This window comes from Natator depressus, chromosome 4 (genome assembly GCF_965152275.1).
Source record: "Natator depressus isolate rNatDep1 chromosome 4, rNatDep2.hap1, whole genome shotgun sequence".
Lineage (NCBI taxonomy): Eukaryota > Metazoa > Chordata > Testudines > Cheloniidae > Natator > Natator depressus.
The window spans coordinates 127,440,033-127,456,177 of record NC_134237.1 but is presented as its reverse complement, the minus strand read 5'-3'; the positions used below and the strand labels follow the sequence as shown (position 1 = coordinate 127,456,177).

General features: G+C 40.6%; 1 protein-coding gene across 5 annotated transcripts in view; it reads left to right on the top strand.

Moving 5' to 3' along the window:
* The window catches only part of KRCC1 (lysine rich coiled-coil 1), a 50,010-nt gene that overhangs the window by 29,691 nt on the left and 4,174 nt on the right, over positions 1-16,145 (top strand). Inside the window, exons 2-9 of one of the 5 annotated variants that reach the window (XR_012639381.1) lie at positions 610-691; positions 4,147-4,254; positions 4,344-4,518; positions 5,249-5,527; positions 6,696-6,795; positions 7,923-8,868; positions 13,573-13,771; positions 14,717-14,821. Coding sequence is in view for 1 of the 5 variants with exons in the window: in XM_074951892.1 (XP_074807993.1) it covers positions 4,147-4,254; positions 4,344-4,518; positions 5,249-5,527; positions 6,696-6,795; positions 7,923-8,727 (1,467 nt within the window). In the remaining 4 variants the exon portion in view is untranslated. Of the gene's footprint in view, positions 1-609; positions 692-3,772; positions 3,919-4,146; positions 4,255-4,343; positions 4,519-5,248; positions 5,528-6,695; positions 6,796-7,922; positions 9,088-13,572; positions 13,772-14,716; positions 14,822-16,145 lie in introns of those variants that run through there. The other 4 variants (XR_012639382.1, XR_012639380.1, XR_012639379.1 and 1 more) reach the window with 4 other exon arrangements.

The window sequence follows — 16,145 nt, the reverse complement described above, 5'->3', positions numbered from 1 at the left end:
TTAGGTTGGACATTAGGAAAAACTTCCTAACTGTCAGGGTGGTTAAGCACTGGAATAAATTGCCTAGGGAGGTTATGGAATCTCCATCACTGGAGATTTTTAAGAGCAGGTGTCATAAATATAAAGGGAACGGTAAGCACCTTTAAAATCCCTCCTGGCCAGAGGAAAAACCCTTTCACCTGTAAAGGGTTAAGAAGCTAGGATAACCTCGCTGGCACCTGACCAAAATGACCAATGAGGAGACAAGATATTTTCAAAAGCTGGGGGGAGGGAGAAACAAAGCCCCTCTCTCTCTGTCTGTGTGATGCTTTTGCCGAGGACAGAACAGGAATGGAGTCTTAGAACTTAGTAAATAATCTAGCTAGATATGCGTTAGATTCTGATTCCTTTAAATGGCTGAGAAAATAAGCTGTGCTGAATGGAATGTAGATTCCTGTTTTTGTGTTTTTTTGTAACTTAAGGTTTTGCCTAAAGGGATTCTCTGTGTTTTGAATCTGATTACCCTGTAAGGTATTTACCATCCTCATTTTACAGAGGTGATTCTTTTTACTTTTTATTCTGTTAAAATTCTTCTTTTAAGAATCTGAATGCTTTTTCATTGTTCTTAAGGTCCAAGGGTTTGGGTCTGTGTTCACCTATGCAAATTGGTGAGGATTTTTATCAAGCCTTCCCCAGGAAAGGGGGTGTAAAGGTAAGGGAGGATTTTGGGAGGAAAGACGTCTCCAAACGGGCTCTTTCCCAGTAATATACCGGTTGGACTTTATCGCTGCCACCACCAAACGTCTAAGGGCAAAAGGTAAAATAGTTTGTACCTTGGGGAAGTTTTAAGCTAAGCTGGTAAAAGTAAGCTTAGGAGGTTTTCATGCAGGTCCCCACATCTGTACCCTAGAGTTCAGAGTGGGGAAGGAACCTTGACAGCAGGTTAGACAAACACCTGTCAGGGATGGTCTAGATCAGTAATTCTAAAAGCCAGTCCACCGCTTGTTCAGGGAAGGCCCCTGGCAGGCCGGGCAGGTTTGTTTACCGGCCGCGTCAGCAGGTTCAGCCGATCGTGGCTCCCACTGGCTGTGGTTCGCCGCTCTAGGCCAATGGGGGCTGTGGGAAGCGACGCGGGCCGAGGGATGTGCTGGCTGCCCTTCCCGCAGCCCCCGTTGGCCTGGAGTGGCGAACCGCGGCCAGTGGGAGCTGCAGTCGGCCGAACCTGCTGATGTGGCAGGTAAACAAACTGGCCCGGCCCGCGAGGGGCTTTCCCTGAGCAAGCGGCGGACCGACTTTGAGAACCTTTGGTCTAGATAATGCTTGTTCCCTGCACTCATGGCAGGACTAGGACTAGATGACCTCGAGGTCCCTTCCAGTCCTATGATTCTATGATTAATAAATATTATTATACAGTCTTTATCCAGTTGTGGCTCTCTTGCTATATCAATACAATCTGTAAGTATGAAAGCATCTTTTCATAGTTTCATAGAGTTTAAGGCCAGAAAGGACCATTAGATCATCTAGTTTGACCTCCTGTGTATCACAGGTCGTTAAATTTCACCTAGTTACACCTATATTGAGCCCAATAACTTGGTTTAGACCAAAGCATTTCAGTCCTCAGGAGACTAAACAGTTATGTGCCCTAAGCAGAGAACAGGAGAGACTGAGGTGACATGACCAGTGCAATAACGGAATTGATTAGTTGAGATATGCCCAGAAGATCCTACCAGGAGAACCAGGCCCCATGCTGCAGAAGAAGGTGAAAACCCACAAAGGTCCCTGCCAGTCTACCTGGGGAAAAAATCCTTCCCAACCACAGACAGATTAATAGATTACAAAGCCTGGAGGGACCACTGTGATCATCTAATCTGACTTCCTGTATAACACACCCCATAAACTTCCTTAAAATAATTCCTAGAGCAGATCTTTTTGAAAAACATCCAATCTTGGTTTAAAAACTGCCAGTGGTGGATAATCCACCACAACTCTTGATAAATTGTTCCAATGGTTAATTACCCTCACTGTTAAAAATTTATTTCCAGTCTTAATTTGTCTAGCTTCAACTTCCAGCCAATGGATCATGTTATACTTTTCTCTGCTAGACTGAAAAGCAAATTGTCAAATATTTGTTCCCCATGTAGATACTTCTAGACAGTGATCAAGTCACCCCTTAAACTTCTCTGCGTTAGACACAAGGAGCTCATGATATTTAGCTTATCACTGTAAGGCATGTTATCTAATCCTTTAATCATTCTCATGGCTCTTCTCTGAACTCTACAATTTATCAATATTCTTCTGAATTGTGAACCCAGCAGCAGATACAGTATTTCAGCTGTGATTGCACCAGTGCCAGTACAGAGGTAAAACAACATCTCTGCTCCTACTTTAGGGTCCACTGTTTATGCATCCAAGGATCATGTCAGCCTTTTTGGCCACAGCATCACACCGGGAACTCACATTCATCTGATTATCCATCATGCTCCCCAAGTCTTTTTCAGAGTCACTGCTTCCCAGGATAGTCCCCCATCCTATAAGTATGGCCTACATTCTTTGTTCCTAAATGTATACATTTACATTTGTCAGATTAAAATGCATGTTGTTTTCTTGCATCCACTTTACCAAGCAATCCAGATTGCTGTATTTCAGTGACCCGTTCTCTTCTTCATTCACCGCTCCCCAAATCGTTGTGTCATCTGCAAATTTTATCAGCAGTTATTTTATGTTCTCTTCCAGATCATTGATAAAAATATTACATAGCATGAATCAGAGAACCAATCCCTGAAAGATCCCACTAGAACACACCCCAGTATGTTGATGCCTCCCTTACAATTACATGTTGAGACCTATCAGTTAGCTAGCTTTTATCCTATTTAATAAGTGCCATGTTAATTTTATATTCTAGTTTTTAATCAAAATGTTGTAGAAGTCTATCAACATTATTATCTTTATCAGCCAAATTTGTAATCTCATCTAAAAAAGTTAGTTTTACAGTATGTACTTTCCATAACACTGTGTTGGTTGGCATTAATTATTACCCTCTGGTAATTCTTTATTAACAGAAAAGGAGTACTTGTGGCACCTTAGAGACTAACCAATTTATTTGAGCATAAGCTTTCGTGAGCTACAGCTCAATACAGCTGTAGCTCATGAAAGCTTATGCTCAAATAAATTGGTTAGTCTCTAAGGTGCCACAAGTACTCCTTTTCTTTTTGCGAATACAGACTAACACGGCTGTTACTCTGAAACCTGTTTATTAATAGAGTCCCATATGAGTAGCTCCATTATCTTGCCAGGGATCAGTGTCAGATTGACCGGCCTGTAATTACCCAGGTTATCGCATTTTCCCTTTTTAAATATTGACCCAGTATTTGCTTTCTTCTGGAACTTCTTCCTCAGTGTTCCGAGAATTATTAAAAATCAACACTAACAGTTCAGTGAGCTCCTCAGCGAGCTCTTTTAAAACTCTTAGATGCAAGGTATCTGAACTTGCTGATTTAAAAATGTCTGGCTTTAGAAGCTGCTGTTCAACATCCTCCTGAGATACTAGTGGAATGGAACAAGTGTTATTGTATGATATGACTACATCTGTTTTTTCCCAAATATGGAACCGATATTTATGGGATGTTTCAGTCTTTTCTGCATCATTATTGATAATTCTACCATTTCCATCTAGTAATGGACCAGTATGTTTATTACAATTATCTGACAAATCTGGCAACCAGTTTGATCCTGAGCGTGTGAACAAGACCTACCCGCCAAACATCTAAGGGGATTATCTGAACCACCTCAGAGTATCGGTGTCTTGTCTCCAGCTGTGGCCCATCCCTCGTGCTTCAGAGGAACACAAAACAAACAAAAAAAGCCCCCAACTCAGAATACATCTGGCCAATTGTGATACCAGGGATGAGGGGGAGGAGGATTCCTTCCTGACCCCTTCAGGTAACCAGCTGAAGCATGAGATTTAGATTATAGTCATTGTCTTAATGCAGAGCTGCAAGTTTATGAGTATGCTGAGGGCAGTGCAGAGCTTCCTGTTCTCTCTGTGTACCATGAAGGAAGGGAATGAACAGGGGGATTCTCAGATTTTGACAAAGCAAATCTTAATTTCTTGGTAAATCAGCACATGGGTCCTTGTTAATGGAGTAGGAATAATTTTTCTCTTTCCAGGGCAAAAAGCATGCTCAGAAAGTTCGCCTTTATTTCCAAATGCGCAGTGAACAAGATGACGGACAAGAGCCTGGCAAACAGAAGAGACCAGATCATGTGAACTTTCAGGTAACATTTCCTCTTCAGATCTCTGGCTAAGATGTTAAATGAGCTCTTCGTTGTTGAACCCTTGTAACTGAGCTTGTCTTTGGTTTCAGGTGGATGGGAGTGGAGTAGTGGACAAAAACAAATATTGCAATCTTTGCAACATGATTTTTACTTCTCCAGTTGTTGCTCAGTCTCATTACCTGGGAAAAATACATGCCAAAAAGCTGAAGCAATTATCAGGAGACCAACCTCAAGTGCCTGCACAGAACACTCAACCACAAACAGGTGAGAACTAAATGGGCTTTGTGTCCTACATGGTGCATGTATTTTATTGTCACTTCTCTGAAACAGATAAAGTGAAGCATTGACCATCTTCCCAGCACTACTACTTCACTGTGCTTTTATTGAAGTGTGGCAGAAGGTATGACAACTCAAGATGCAACCATCAAGTGAAAGAATGAAGACACTGTTGCTTAATCAGAGTCAGCAAGTCCATAGCAAAGGACTGGGAGTCAGGGACCCTTGCATTATAATCCCTCCTCTTCCACTGACTGTGGCTGTAAGCAAATGTCTCCATTTTTCCATCTGAAATGCAAATAACAACACTTCTACCCTTGGGGTATTGTGAGGGTTGATTGCAGCCCTTAGCAGGCATGATGCTAAATTAGTATTACTAATTATTAAGAAAATCAATCCAGGAACACATAACTGAGACTAGCATCTTGTGCAAGTCCTAGGGTTGAAACCTAAAGTATCTTTTGTGTTCTCGTGCCACGCATTCAGTATACCTGAAGGAGCTGGAAGAAGGTGACTTGGTGGTGACAGAAGCTCACGTGCCTGGTGAGCCCATTCTCCTCTGTGAGATGAGAGAGACTGAGGATTATTTTCTCTCTTGAACAGTGTTGTCTGAAGGCCCCAGGGCTGCCATTCTGCTGCTCTCCCGTTTCAACTCCAGTAGTTCAATACTTGGTTCTAAAGAACTATTCCAGACTTTCCTTTGTTGTGCTATTAACAGGTTCCCCCGCTGGTCCTTCTACATCTCTGGCACTACAGCAGCCCTCAGCTGAGAAGCTCTCCCAGGAGCTGAATGTTGAAGAGTCCACGTCATCCTCTAGCATTGCTTTGGATTTAAATGATCCAGACAAGTATTGCAAGCTCTGCTCAGCTCCCTTCAATAATCCATTGATGGCCCATCAACATTATGTTGGCAAGAAGCACAAAAGGAACGAAGCACGGAAGAAGATGATGGCGGAGATGGGAGAGGAAGCTGTTCCTGCGGAATCCAGTGCAAATGGTAAGTGAGCTATGGGGAATTATTCCAGGGTCTTCACTGATTAGAGCTGGGTGTTTGATGGTGCCTGATTTGTGCAAGGAAGTGAGGGCTCATTCCTCTGTTTTGGACTCAGTTTGTTTTCACCTTTCCCTTTGTGCTGTCACTGTTAGATTTTATGGTCTCTGAACACCTTTGCTTTGGAAAATATTTCCTGTTGGCCCTGAGGTCCAAATCCAGTTCTCATTGAACTTTGGCAGCAAAACTCTCATTGACTTTAATGGGAACCGGATCTGGCCCTCAGTGAACTGCCAACCCTTCCTATACTAGAACTCAAGATCTGGATCTGACTCCTTATTCAAATGTTGCTATTTATATATTTCAGATCTCATTAGATGAATCAGGCTGTTGATCATAAATAAACTCGAGGAATACACTTTGATGCCAAACAATAGCCTGTTGGGATTGGGTGTATTTGCTGAATTTGTCCGATAGATAAGGTTGTTGGCTTTTGAGGTGGGGCATTTATTTACTGATTTTGCTGTGTTTGGAAATATTGATGCTTCAGCTTCTAAAGGGCGGTGAGGGGGAGGGGGAATGACATGACTTAGTAAAGCACAAGCCTTTCCTCCTCAGACCTTACCATGTATTCACTTGAGGCTACATGTGTTACATCCATTATGTACCATGTTGAAAGTTCTCTAGGCATCATCCAGCATTCTCTACTCAGGAGATGCCCTTGTCTAAGCCAATACTACTGTATTTAGACTGGATGGTCCGGTTTATATTGTGAATGCTTTATACTTTATCCACACTGTGTATTTACAGTAATACTTCAATTTCCAGCACAGTTATCCTTCTTGTCAGCACTTGGGTACCAAGATAATAGATGCTCTAGAAATATCATAGACGGAGAGCTCATCATCAATGTCCATAAATAATAATCTCATTATTTAGATCATGCCCATAATATACTATATGTTTTAAGGTTTACTATCACAGACCCAAATTCTCATGTAACTAGAACAAAACAAAATCTGTTTACTGCAGAAACTTTGCATCTGTCTGTAGAAGATTTTAGGAGGACGCTGTCTCTATAAAATGGCAGTTGCTTAAGGGAGTAGACAAAATGTGCTTTGTGTTTTGCTGTTTGTTTGCAATCTCTTTAACCTGCAGCTCTCTGTTCTTTCAGCAGTTGGAGTTGGTAACTACATATGTCCTATATGTAACATCACTCTTACGTCTATAGAAATGTACCAGTCCCATATGCAAGGAAATAAACATCAGATTAAGTAAGTCTTTTGTCACTGGGGCAACTTGCATTGGCCACTGTCGGAAGACAGGAGACTGGGGTAGCTGGACCTTTGGTCTGACCCAGTATGGCCGTTTTTATGTTTTTACTGTACATCTCTGGCTGCACCACTGCACTGCTGGTTCAGTTTCTGTTAAAGAGTAGAAGGATTGGAGGGGGTGCCCATCTTGTGCCGCAGCCTCTGGTGGCTGCTCTGTTAATTGGCTTTGACGTTGCACGTTTATTCTGCTGACTTAAATAGACACCAACAATTTAAAAATCACACTGAGATCAAAAATGTGTCTACCACTGGGTGATAACATCATCTCCCTCCCTTCCCCACTCCCCAGATCAGCTCACGGAGCTTTCTCTCTCACACACACACTCAATTCTGGATGTTCCTTGCCTGTGGAAAAGGCCTGCGCAGTTTTTCCTTCCTAATTTCGCCAGATGGAGGCAGCACCACATACTTCGGTATGGAGCCTTCTGTGCTCAATCACCGTTGGAGGGAATGGCCTGTAATGTAAGGTTACCATTGCCGTGGCGATTTAGGACCTGATCCCAAACACTGTGGAGAGCCCACAACTCTCATTGGCCTCCACGAAAGTTGCTGCACACCCAACACCTGTTGGGAACAGACCCTGTTAATATTAAACAACCTATATAAATAATATAGTAAAACTAGTTTATTTACAATCTAGATAGAGGAAAGTCTTTAAATCTCTGTGTCCAGCTAGTTTAACAGTTTGTGGCTTTAATCTCTCTCTACATTCACAAATGGTATAATACTTTACTATCTGGATTCTGTACCACAGAAAGCTGGGAAGACAGGATATTTTTTTTTCCCCTTCTCCCCCCCCCCCCCCCAACCTTTTTTTCCTTTCCTTTCCCCTAGTCGCATCTTTTTAAAAAACAAGACAAAACTGCTGGTCATAATAATACTTAACACTTATGTGTGCTTTTCAAGGCATCTTCTCCGCTTAGGTGTAAATGTACTATGTAACATGCCACATCTAAACCAGGAAGACATAAAAGTCTTTACCTGACATTCTACCATAGTTCAAAAAGGAAACAGGCCAAAAAGTAGATTCGTTTTAGTAACTAAGATTTTATATCTGATTCTTGCAGAGAAACCATGGTTGTCAACCTCATAAAGAATTCAAAGAAAACATATGACTCCTTTCAAGATGAATTAGAAGATTACATTAAAGTGCAAAAAGCTAGAGGACTGGAACCAAAAACATATTTCAGAAAAGCAGAGGAGGAAGAGTTTGTAAACTATGAGTTAGAAGTTGTAAATGATTCTGATAATATTGTATCTTCCAATGTTACATTTGAACAAGGACAGCATTCCATCCTCTTCTCAGAAACATATATGTCATCACATGCTGTTGAAAACAGATCTCTGTGCTGGTCACCAGCTCATGAGAATAGGCTAAGACTAGAAAACATGGCTAAATGTCATGACAGCAAGGAATATTATTCAGAAATGCAAACATCTCAGGTGACCTCTTTCAAAGATGACAGCTATGGCGTATCATCTGCAGAATCCAGTGACTGCTACAAACACATCTCTTCTGATAATAGCACCCGCTCCTATAGGAAAGGCCGAAAGCTTCGAAGGAAGCATGAAGAGGGGGAAAGACACACTGGGGAAGGAGAAGAGACACACAACAAAGAAGCCACAAAGCAGAAGAGAAAGGAAAACAGTGAAGACACAGATTCTGGAAAGGACAGAGAAATGCAAAAGCGAAGAAAGATTGATCTAGATTCAACTCACGAGAAAAAATCAAAGCATAGTAAAGACAAAAGAATTAAAGAAATACCCACTGAGAAAGAGAGTAGAAAGCACAAAAAGGATAAAAGGAAACTACAGCCTGATGGCAAAACGGAAGAAGAGATACTTTGGGATGAATCTATCCTGGGATTCTAATAGAGGTTTTGATTAACTTTATGAAGTCGGTATTTTTTGTAGTCTCTCTTAACCATGGTGTACTATGTTATGACTCAATAGTTTTTGTCCCACTCTGTGGAAGCAAGAAAAAGCCTGACTTCTGAAAGTATTGGGTAGTAGGTATGAATCAGCTTTTAATAATCTCATACACACAACAGTCCTACAACAACATGAATTGAAAGCCTATAATCTGTTCTGGAATGTACTTCAAATATGGGTCAGTAGCTATACCATTCCTTTTGGAGTTTTATCACAACGAATTGTCTCTTCCAAATCATATTACTGGCATTAATGTGGAGAATTTGATTATTCTTCCATTAGTATACAGAATCTTGTAAAATAAATAAGTACACAGTATTCCCAACCCTCCCTGTTCCAGTTTCACTAAAGGCTTTTAAGGGGAATGTGAAAAATATTTAGGTTTTTTGGTTCCAATTATTTACAACTGTTATTTTTCCCTCAGTTCTGAGTGAAAAGAGAGTCTATTAAACATGTAACTGATTGTCAGACATATGTTGTCCAGTATATTTTTCTCATAGCTGTGATCCAAATTTTTAGTTTAGAAAATACTGATAAAATACCATATGCAAAATCAATTTCAGTTGGTAATTCCAAGCTAAGTAGTGTTTGCCACTCTGATTCAAGATAATTTACTTAAAATCTGCAACTATCAGTGGTGGAATAGAGCTTGATTTGAAAAACAAACAAACAATGCTTGAAAAATAAAAGAACAACTTTGTTGGGGGGAGGGTTAGAAATAAAATTTTACTAGCTCTTCATTCACAATATGAAACTAGATCTTTTTGATAGAGAACTAATGTAATATTTGGTGTCCTATAGTACATGAAATGAGTTGGTGTTCTCAGGCTGCCTTTGTGCTACTCTCAGGTCCTGGGCTCAATGGGCCATTGAGACTGGAACTACCTTTGCACCCTTACAGATGGTCCTTTTATGGCAGGGTTGAGTCACATTAGCAAAGGAGTTGGGGGGATAATGCACAGTGTCTGCATATGGCAGTGGTTTTCAATCTGTGGTCCACGGACCCCTGGGGGTCTGCAGGCTATGTCTAAGATTTCCAAAGGGGTCCGCACCTTCAGTTGACATTTTTAGGGATCCACACAACAACAAAGAGAGTTTGAAAACCACTGGCCTGTGATGTCTAAGGTCTTTGGCTAAAGGAGGATAGGAGTTTCCCTTGCTGTCATTCTTTCACCTTAGGAGTGTTAAATTGACTCTAAAATGCTGTTCAACTCACCAAAAGAGTGATTGGTCTGTCATGTAAATGCTGCACATGCTACTTGTCAAACGTTCTCATCCAGCATATGTGATATGGATCTCTATTTTATTTGAGAGGTTATAATTTTCTAGCCATTCATATTATATAAATAATGTGGTTCATATTTTTTCCAAATATTTATTTGCCTGTATTTGCAAATTTGTGTCAATAGGTATTTCTATGACAGTCCATTTTTAAAACAATTACCAAGCCCATTTAAAAAAAATACTTACCATGTATTGCAAGTACATGTTTACCATATATACTGTTTTTAACTGTCAACTATCATACACTTTTTTCCTCCCTAGTTGCAAAAGCATCTAGATACTGTTGATAACCTAAAATTGGCACACTTTCCTTTAGTTATTAATCTAATTGAAACCACAGAAGCATGGGAATTTTGAGATGAAGCACAGACGAAGGCCCCGATTCTACAATCGGATCTGCATGGATGGACAATGACATCTGCATGGAGACCTATTCAAGTCTGTGGTGCTCCATGCAGGCTCAAGGCTCTATCTGCACAGATGCGATTGCAGAATTGGGGACTTAATCTGTGACACGTTCTTTTCTAAACTTGTATATTGCGAGGGTCTTTAAACAGACAACTGCTGTATATCAGCACAGTAAGAATGAGCTATGGGCAGATTTTCAGTCTTAACTGTGAACTTCATTGTTGCATTAAGACTGCTTGAATGTAGGCTCAATGTGAGACAGGATAATCTAACGGTTAAAATGAGGGACTGGGAATCTGGACTCCATTCCCAGCTCTTCCACTGGCTTGCCCCATGACCTTGCCGAAGTCACTTCACCTTGTGCTTCAGTTTCTCCATCTGTAAATTAGGTATAATAATAATTACCTCTAAGAGAGGGATTGTAAGCTATACTGTTTGTAAAGAGTGTGGTGATCTTCAGCTAAAATGTGCTGTGTGAGTGCAACGAGTGTGTATCTTAAGGGAGGATTTTAGAATTTCCTTTGCCCACCTGTCTGTTCTCCCTGGTATGTGGTACATTAAAATATCCATTGTGATATCCATTACAGATGTGTTTGAAAAAGGTTATGACTAAATAGGACCTCTCTCCTGCACTTTCAAAAGCAGGAGAAAAGTCTGGTTGACTGTGAAATAAATATGTAGCCGAGTGATGTCATCTGAAAGCTGTACAGGGTACAGTTTTTAAAGATAAATGTGAACTTCTGAATATACCCTGTATGCCCCCAGCTCAGCAAGGTACATTGTGACTATTCACATCTTAAACTTAGTCATGCACTTAACCTACCTTGCTGAGTCAGGATTTAGGCCTTTAAAATCTCTCCTAGCAGCATCTCTATAAAGTGAAGATTAAGAGGTATTCTATTTGAAATGTAGTATGTGGTCTGAATACAAGGCCCTTCAACTAGCTCCTATAACTGTCGTTCAAATTTATTATAAAAGTACAATATATTATTTTTATTTCTGGGTTAGTGTAATTGCATAGGGAAATTACCATAGATATAAAAATATATCAGGTGAACAAATGTTCAGAGTGTTTTAAATATTGGAATAAGACATTAATTTGATAATTAAGCATTCCTAAAATTCTTGTAAGTAGCATTTGTGCTATTACTCATGTTACTGTGGTAAAATGCTTAGCAGTATTTTTAAAAATGGGACCAAATTGCAGTGAAGTAGCTAAATGATCGTTGTCAATTAGTTTAGGGTTTTCTCTATATCTCATTTATTTTATGCTCTGTTGCTTTTCGTAATACCTCTTTAGAATGGGGAGCGTATCATTCTAAATGTCCTGAACCTCTGAGTCATGAAATGGAGCCCACCATCTGTATTCGGATCCCTCTAAAAGTTAGTGACTGTTGGTTTAAAAAATGTGTTTATCCATCAGATACTGAGGTGAAAGCATCCGGCTGTGATTCAGGAGATCTCTGTTCTCTTCCCAGCTGTTCCACAGACTTCCTGTATGACCTTGGGCAACTCTCTTAATTTCTCTATGCCTTAGTTTCCCCATTTGTAAAAACGGGCTGATAATAGTTTCATGGTGTTGTGAGGATTAATCCATTAATTTTTGTGAGGCGTGCAGATACTATAGTGTTAGGCTTATAAAAATGCCTATAAATAAAGATATAAATGTACAGTGATGACCAAAAATGAGCATAAATGCCACAATTTTTTCACTTTCTACAGAAAGTCTTAAAAACAAACAGAACTATTCCTTCTAAAGAAGGTTCAACCTTCAAAAGAAAAATGAACTCATTTTAGCAATCACTCTTGTCAGATCAAAAGTTGGGCCTAAACACCATATGATATATTTTCAATAAATGCAGAGTGTCTTAATTTCAGAAGGCTACAGGAAAAGCACATAAGGCTGCTGTTTCATGCATGATGAGCTGCATGTGAGAAATTGGAGCAGCAATTTAGGCCTAAATTCTCGACTTGTGATTTTGGGGTGTCAAACTTAGAGATCTCTTAAAAGGCCCCCGGATTTTCAGAAAATGCTGAGGACTTGCTCTCTCAAAATTAAGCTCTGTTAAGGTGTCTCAAGTTGGCCACCCAGAATCACTACTCGCTTTTGGAAAACGTAGGGCTTCGTGCGCCAACTCTTTCACCTCTGGAGATGTGGGCTCCCCTACTTGTGTCCCAAGTCAAACTGAACTTGCTGATCTCATCTTAGAATGTGAAATTCTCTGCTGCACAAACAGGCTGCCGCCTCTAAAGAGGGAAAAGAGGGAGTATTGCGTGTCTGGACTGAAGTAATTGCCAGACCCATGGCGTGAAACTTGTACCATGCCTTTCTGCGAATGCATAGTGCTTTCCTGTGCTTGCTTAGCCCACTTTCAACTTCAACACCATTTTTAACCAGTATGCTTAACAAGTCACCTGATACACGATCCCCTCCACATACAGCCAAACTGGTTGTGGCTTCATTCACATTATCTCATTAAGGCCCCACTCCCACAAGGTGCTGAGTGACTACAATTCTGCCTGAAGTCTTCACCCAAATACAGGACTATTCCAACGAGAGGTAAGGTTGCTCAGCACCTTGAAAGATTAGGCCCTTATACCCAACCCTGCTCCCTTTGAAGTCAATAGAAGTTTTGCTGAGTTCACTTGGATCAGGATCAGGCCCTAAATATTTAAGGGATAGGGATGCATAATCTTCGCATGTCTCTCTCTTGGTGTAATATGCCATACAAGGCCAAATCAGGAATAAAGATCCATGCATTAGTCTGTGAAATCCATATCCATTATTCACTGTCATGCAGTTTTATGAACTAGAGCGTTCAGTACAGTTCTGAATTATTAGATGAAAACTCTTGGGCATGATTCTCATTTACGCTAAGGCCTCTTTATGTACTCTGGCACAGTATGTAGGTAATATGCCTTAAAGCGGGCATAGTTTACATGTATATCATTTTAAGGTTCTTTGACTCCCAGAGTGATGTAAAAGTGCTCTGTTGTAAATGAGATTCAGGCCCTCAAATCTGAGGGAGAATGTCACCCTAGATCTTTAACTGGCTGCTCTGTTTTTTGTCTCTCTCTCTCTCTCTCTCTCAGATTAGCAGATGAAAGAAAACAATCTCTCATCCTGAGGAAAGAGGAGAGCTATGGGCAGACCACACACATCAACCACACTCCTCTCTCTCTGCTGTCTCAGCCGTTCTTGTGGCGAAAGTGTTATGTAGGCTAACACGTGCAAAGCTGTGCACACAGTGTGCAGCTTGGCTGTAAGCAGTGGGTGCTGGCACAGTATCAGGTACGTACAGTATTGGGTGCAGAAGTAGTCACGGTGCCATAACCCCTCCTGCTCTTCCCTTTCACGTTGTCCCCCTTCTCTTCATATGTGACAAAACAGGAAAGCTAATGTCAGTGGGGAATAAGAAATCCAGGTATACTTTTGTGCTGATGTCCAGTCTCTGTCTTCTTTATGATGACTGTTTGGTCTGCTGTACCTTTTATCCTAAGCTATTATTTTACTCTAATATCTGTGATGATTTAGTAGCAGGGACTGCTTCTAGCCTTGCCCGTATCCCGCTGGCAAGTGGATTGAAACCACTAGTTCTGTTTTATGGAAGGGCACAAAAGATGGCAGGATGGAGGCATATATATGTAACAATATAATATGTTCTGTCAGACTTATCTATCAGTGGTAGCATAACTGTAACAAACATCTTTTTATAAAGCTATATACAGTAACCCTGTTGCGTACAAAGAGCAACTGTTACACAGGTAAATGACTTACATGTCTTTGCTCACATTGAGGGGCTCTGGTGTTACCGCAGTTCCCACAAGTGCAGAGCTAGGGTAGTTTAATGTGATCACAACAGCAAGATGTATGCATCTCAAGTATGATCCAGAATGTGCCTGTGTTACATTTGATGGATCACAGGAGAAATGTAACCTGAGCCCCAAATGGTCTAACCCTTGTGTTTAAATAATAATAATAAGTAAAAATTTAAGCACCTAAATCAGTGTCTTGGTTTTCAGAAGTGCTGATCATGTGCAGCTCCAGTTGACTTCACTGGAAATTGTGGATGCTCAGCACCTCTGAAAATCAAAGGCCACCTGTTTAGGTGCCTAAAAATGAACTTGAAAAAATTTGAACATTCTGATCTTAATAAGATCAAGGATAGTTGTGAAATGCTGCAAACGTGACTTCTTAAACTCACTCATTCTTCCCTATGTGTGTTTATTTGTCTAGTGGGCCAACGAAAATGAGCTTCCCACCACTTGCTGTGCTATGCTAGCTGGCTTGTCTTGTAGCATTCACCATTGAATAATGCTGGTGCCTGCCTACAGAGGTAAGGTAAGTCTGTTGATTTTCCCCCTCTCCTCCCACCCCATATTGTGTGGTGGTTGCAGGTCTCTGATAATGTTTGTTTTAATCTGATACACACAGAGAAGTGTATTTGTATTAGTTTTGGTGACTAGCTATATAAAGTACATAACTCTTCCTGTTCTGATACACAGTACAAATGATGGCTCATACAGTCATATACAATCAGACTGATTCTATTGCCATTCTAATCTGTATGTGTGTTCTTTGAATGCATTTACAAGGGGCTAATGCTCTGCACGAGCATTTAAAAAAAAAAAAGCAAAAAAAACCTGTTAAATTAACATTACAGTTCTGAGTGAATATAGCCAAAGTCAAGGATATTCAGAATGAAGGCTTCCTCCCTATCTCTCCACATCCTGCTGATATCAGCCACAACCTTCATCGTGGTTGCAGAAGCAGTGCTGGAGAGGCCTTCATCCATGCTTTGATCTTAGAATGCCTGGTATATTTACAGTAGATAGATGACTCCATCCTCGATTCACACTCCTGTGAATATTGGTGACCACAGATTGGCCCCGATCCTGAAGTCTGATTCACATGGACTGATGTCCATAGGATACTGCACAAGTGTGAGATCTGCCAGCATGGATAAGATTGGCAGATCAGGGCCACTCTATGTAAGATTAGTGCCTGATCTCAAATCTCTGTGTAGGCTGGACTCAAGAGAGTAAGGTGCAAACATCACTTACCTCCCCCCAGCCCTGTTGATTTATGTTTAATCCTGTCATTATTGCAAGGCATGCTGCAAATATAAGGTAATTTAAAAAAATATTTTAAAATCTCTGTACTACCAGCCAGGTAAACTCAGTTTTCATATTGAAATCTAATTACCTTGCTACCAGTTGTACTCTCTTTATGCTTCGTTCAGCTTGGACAGGGAGAGTGGCTTTGTTGATTTCACTTTCTGCTTCTAGTCCATTGTGGCTTTTGCGCACCAGTAAGTTCCTGTTGGAGTTGAGTGCCCATCACTGTAGGGGGAATACCTAATATTTTTATTCAGTTTTTTAACTGAAAATAACTTTGTTCATGTTAGGGTCTGCAAGACCCTTGACTATGGGTCTAAACAACTTGGCAGTGTCCTTTTAAACACATTTTAAGGTGGTTCTAATTTTTATTTTTTCAGGATTTAGAATAGGAAATATATGAACCCATAAGAGGTCACTGGGTCCCCATCTTAAAATATAATTCCAGTCATTCAGCTCCCCAGTAAAAACAGATGCAATGTGTTTAAATACTTTACAGAGGGAAGGGTTCTCGTTTTCTCAGTATCAACCCTGAACCCATCTACCCT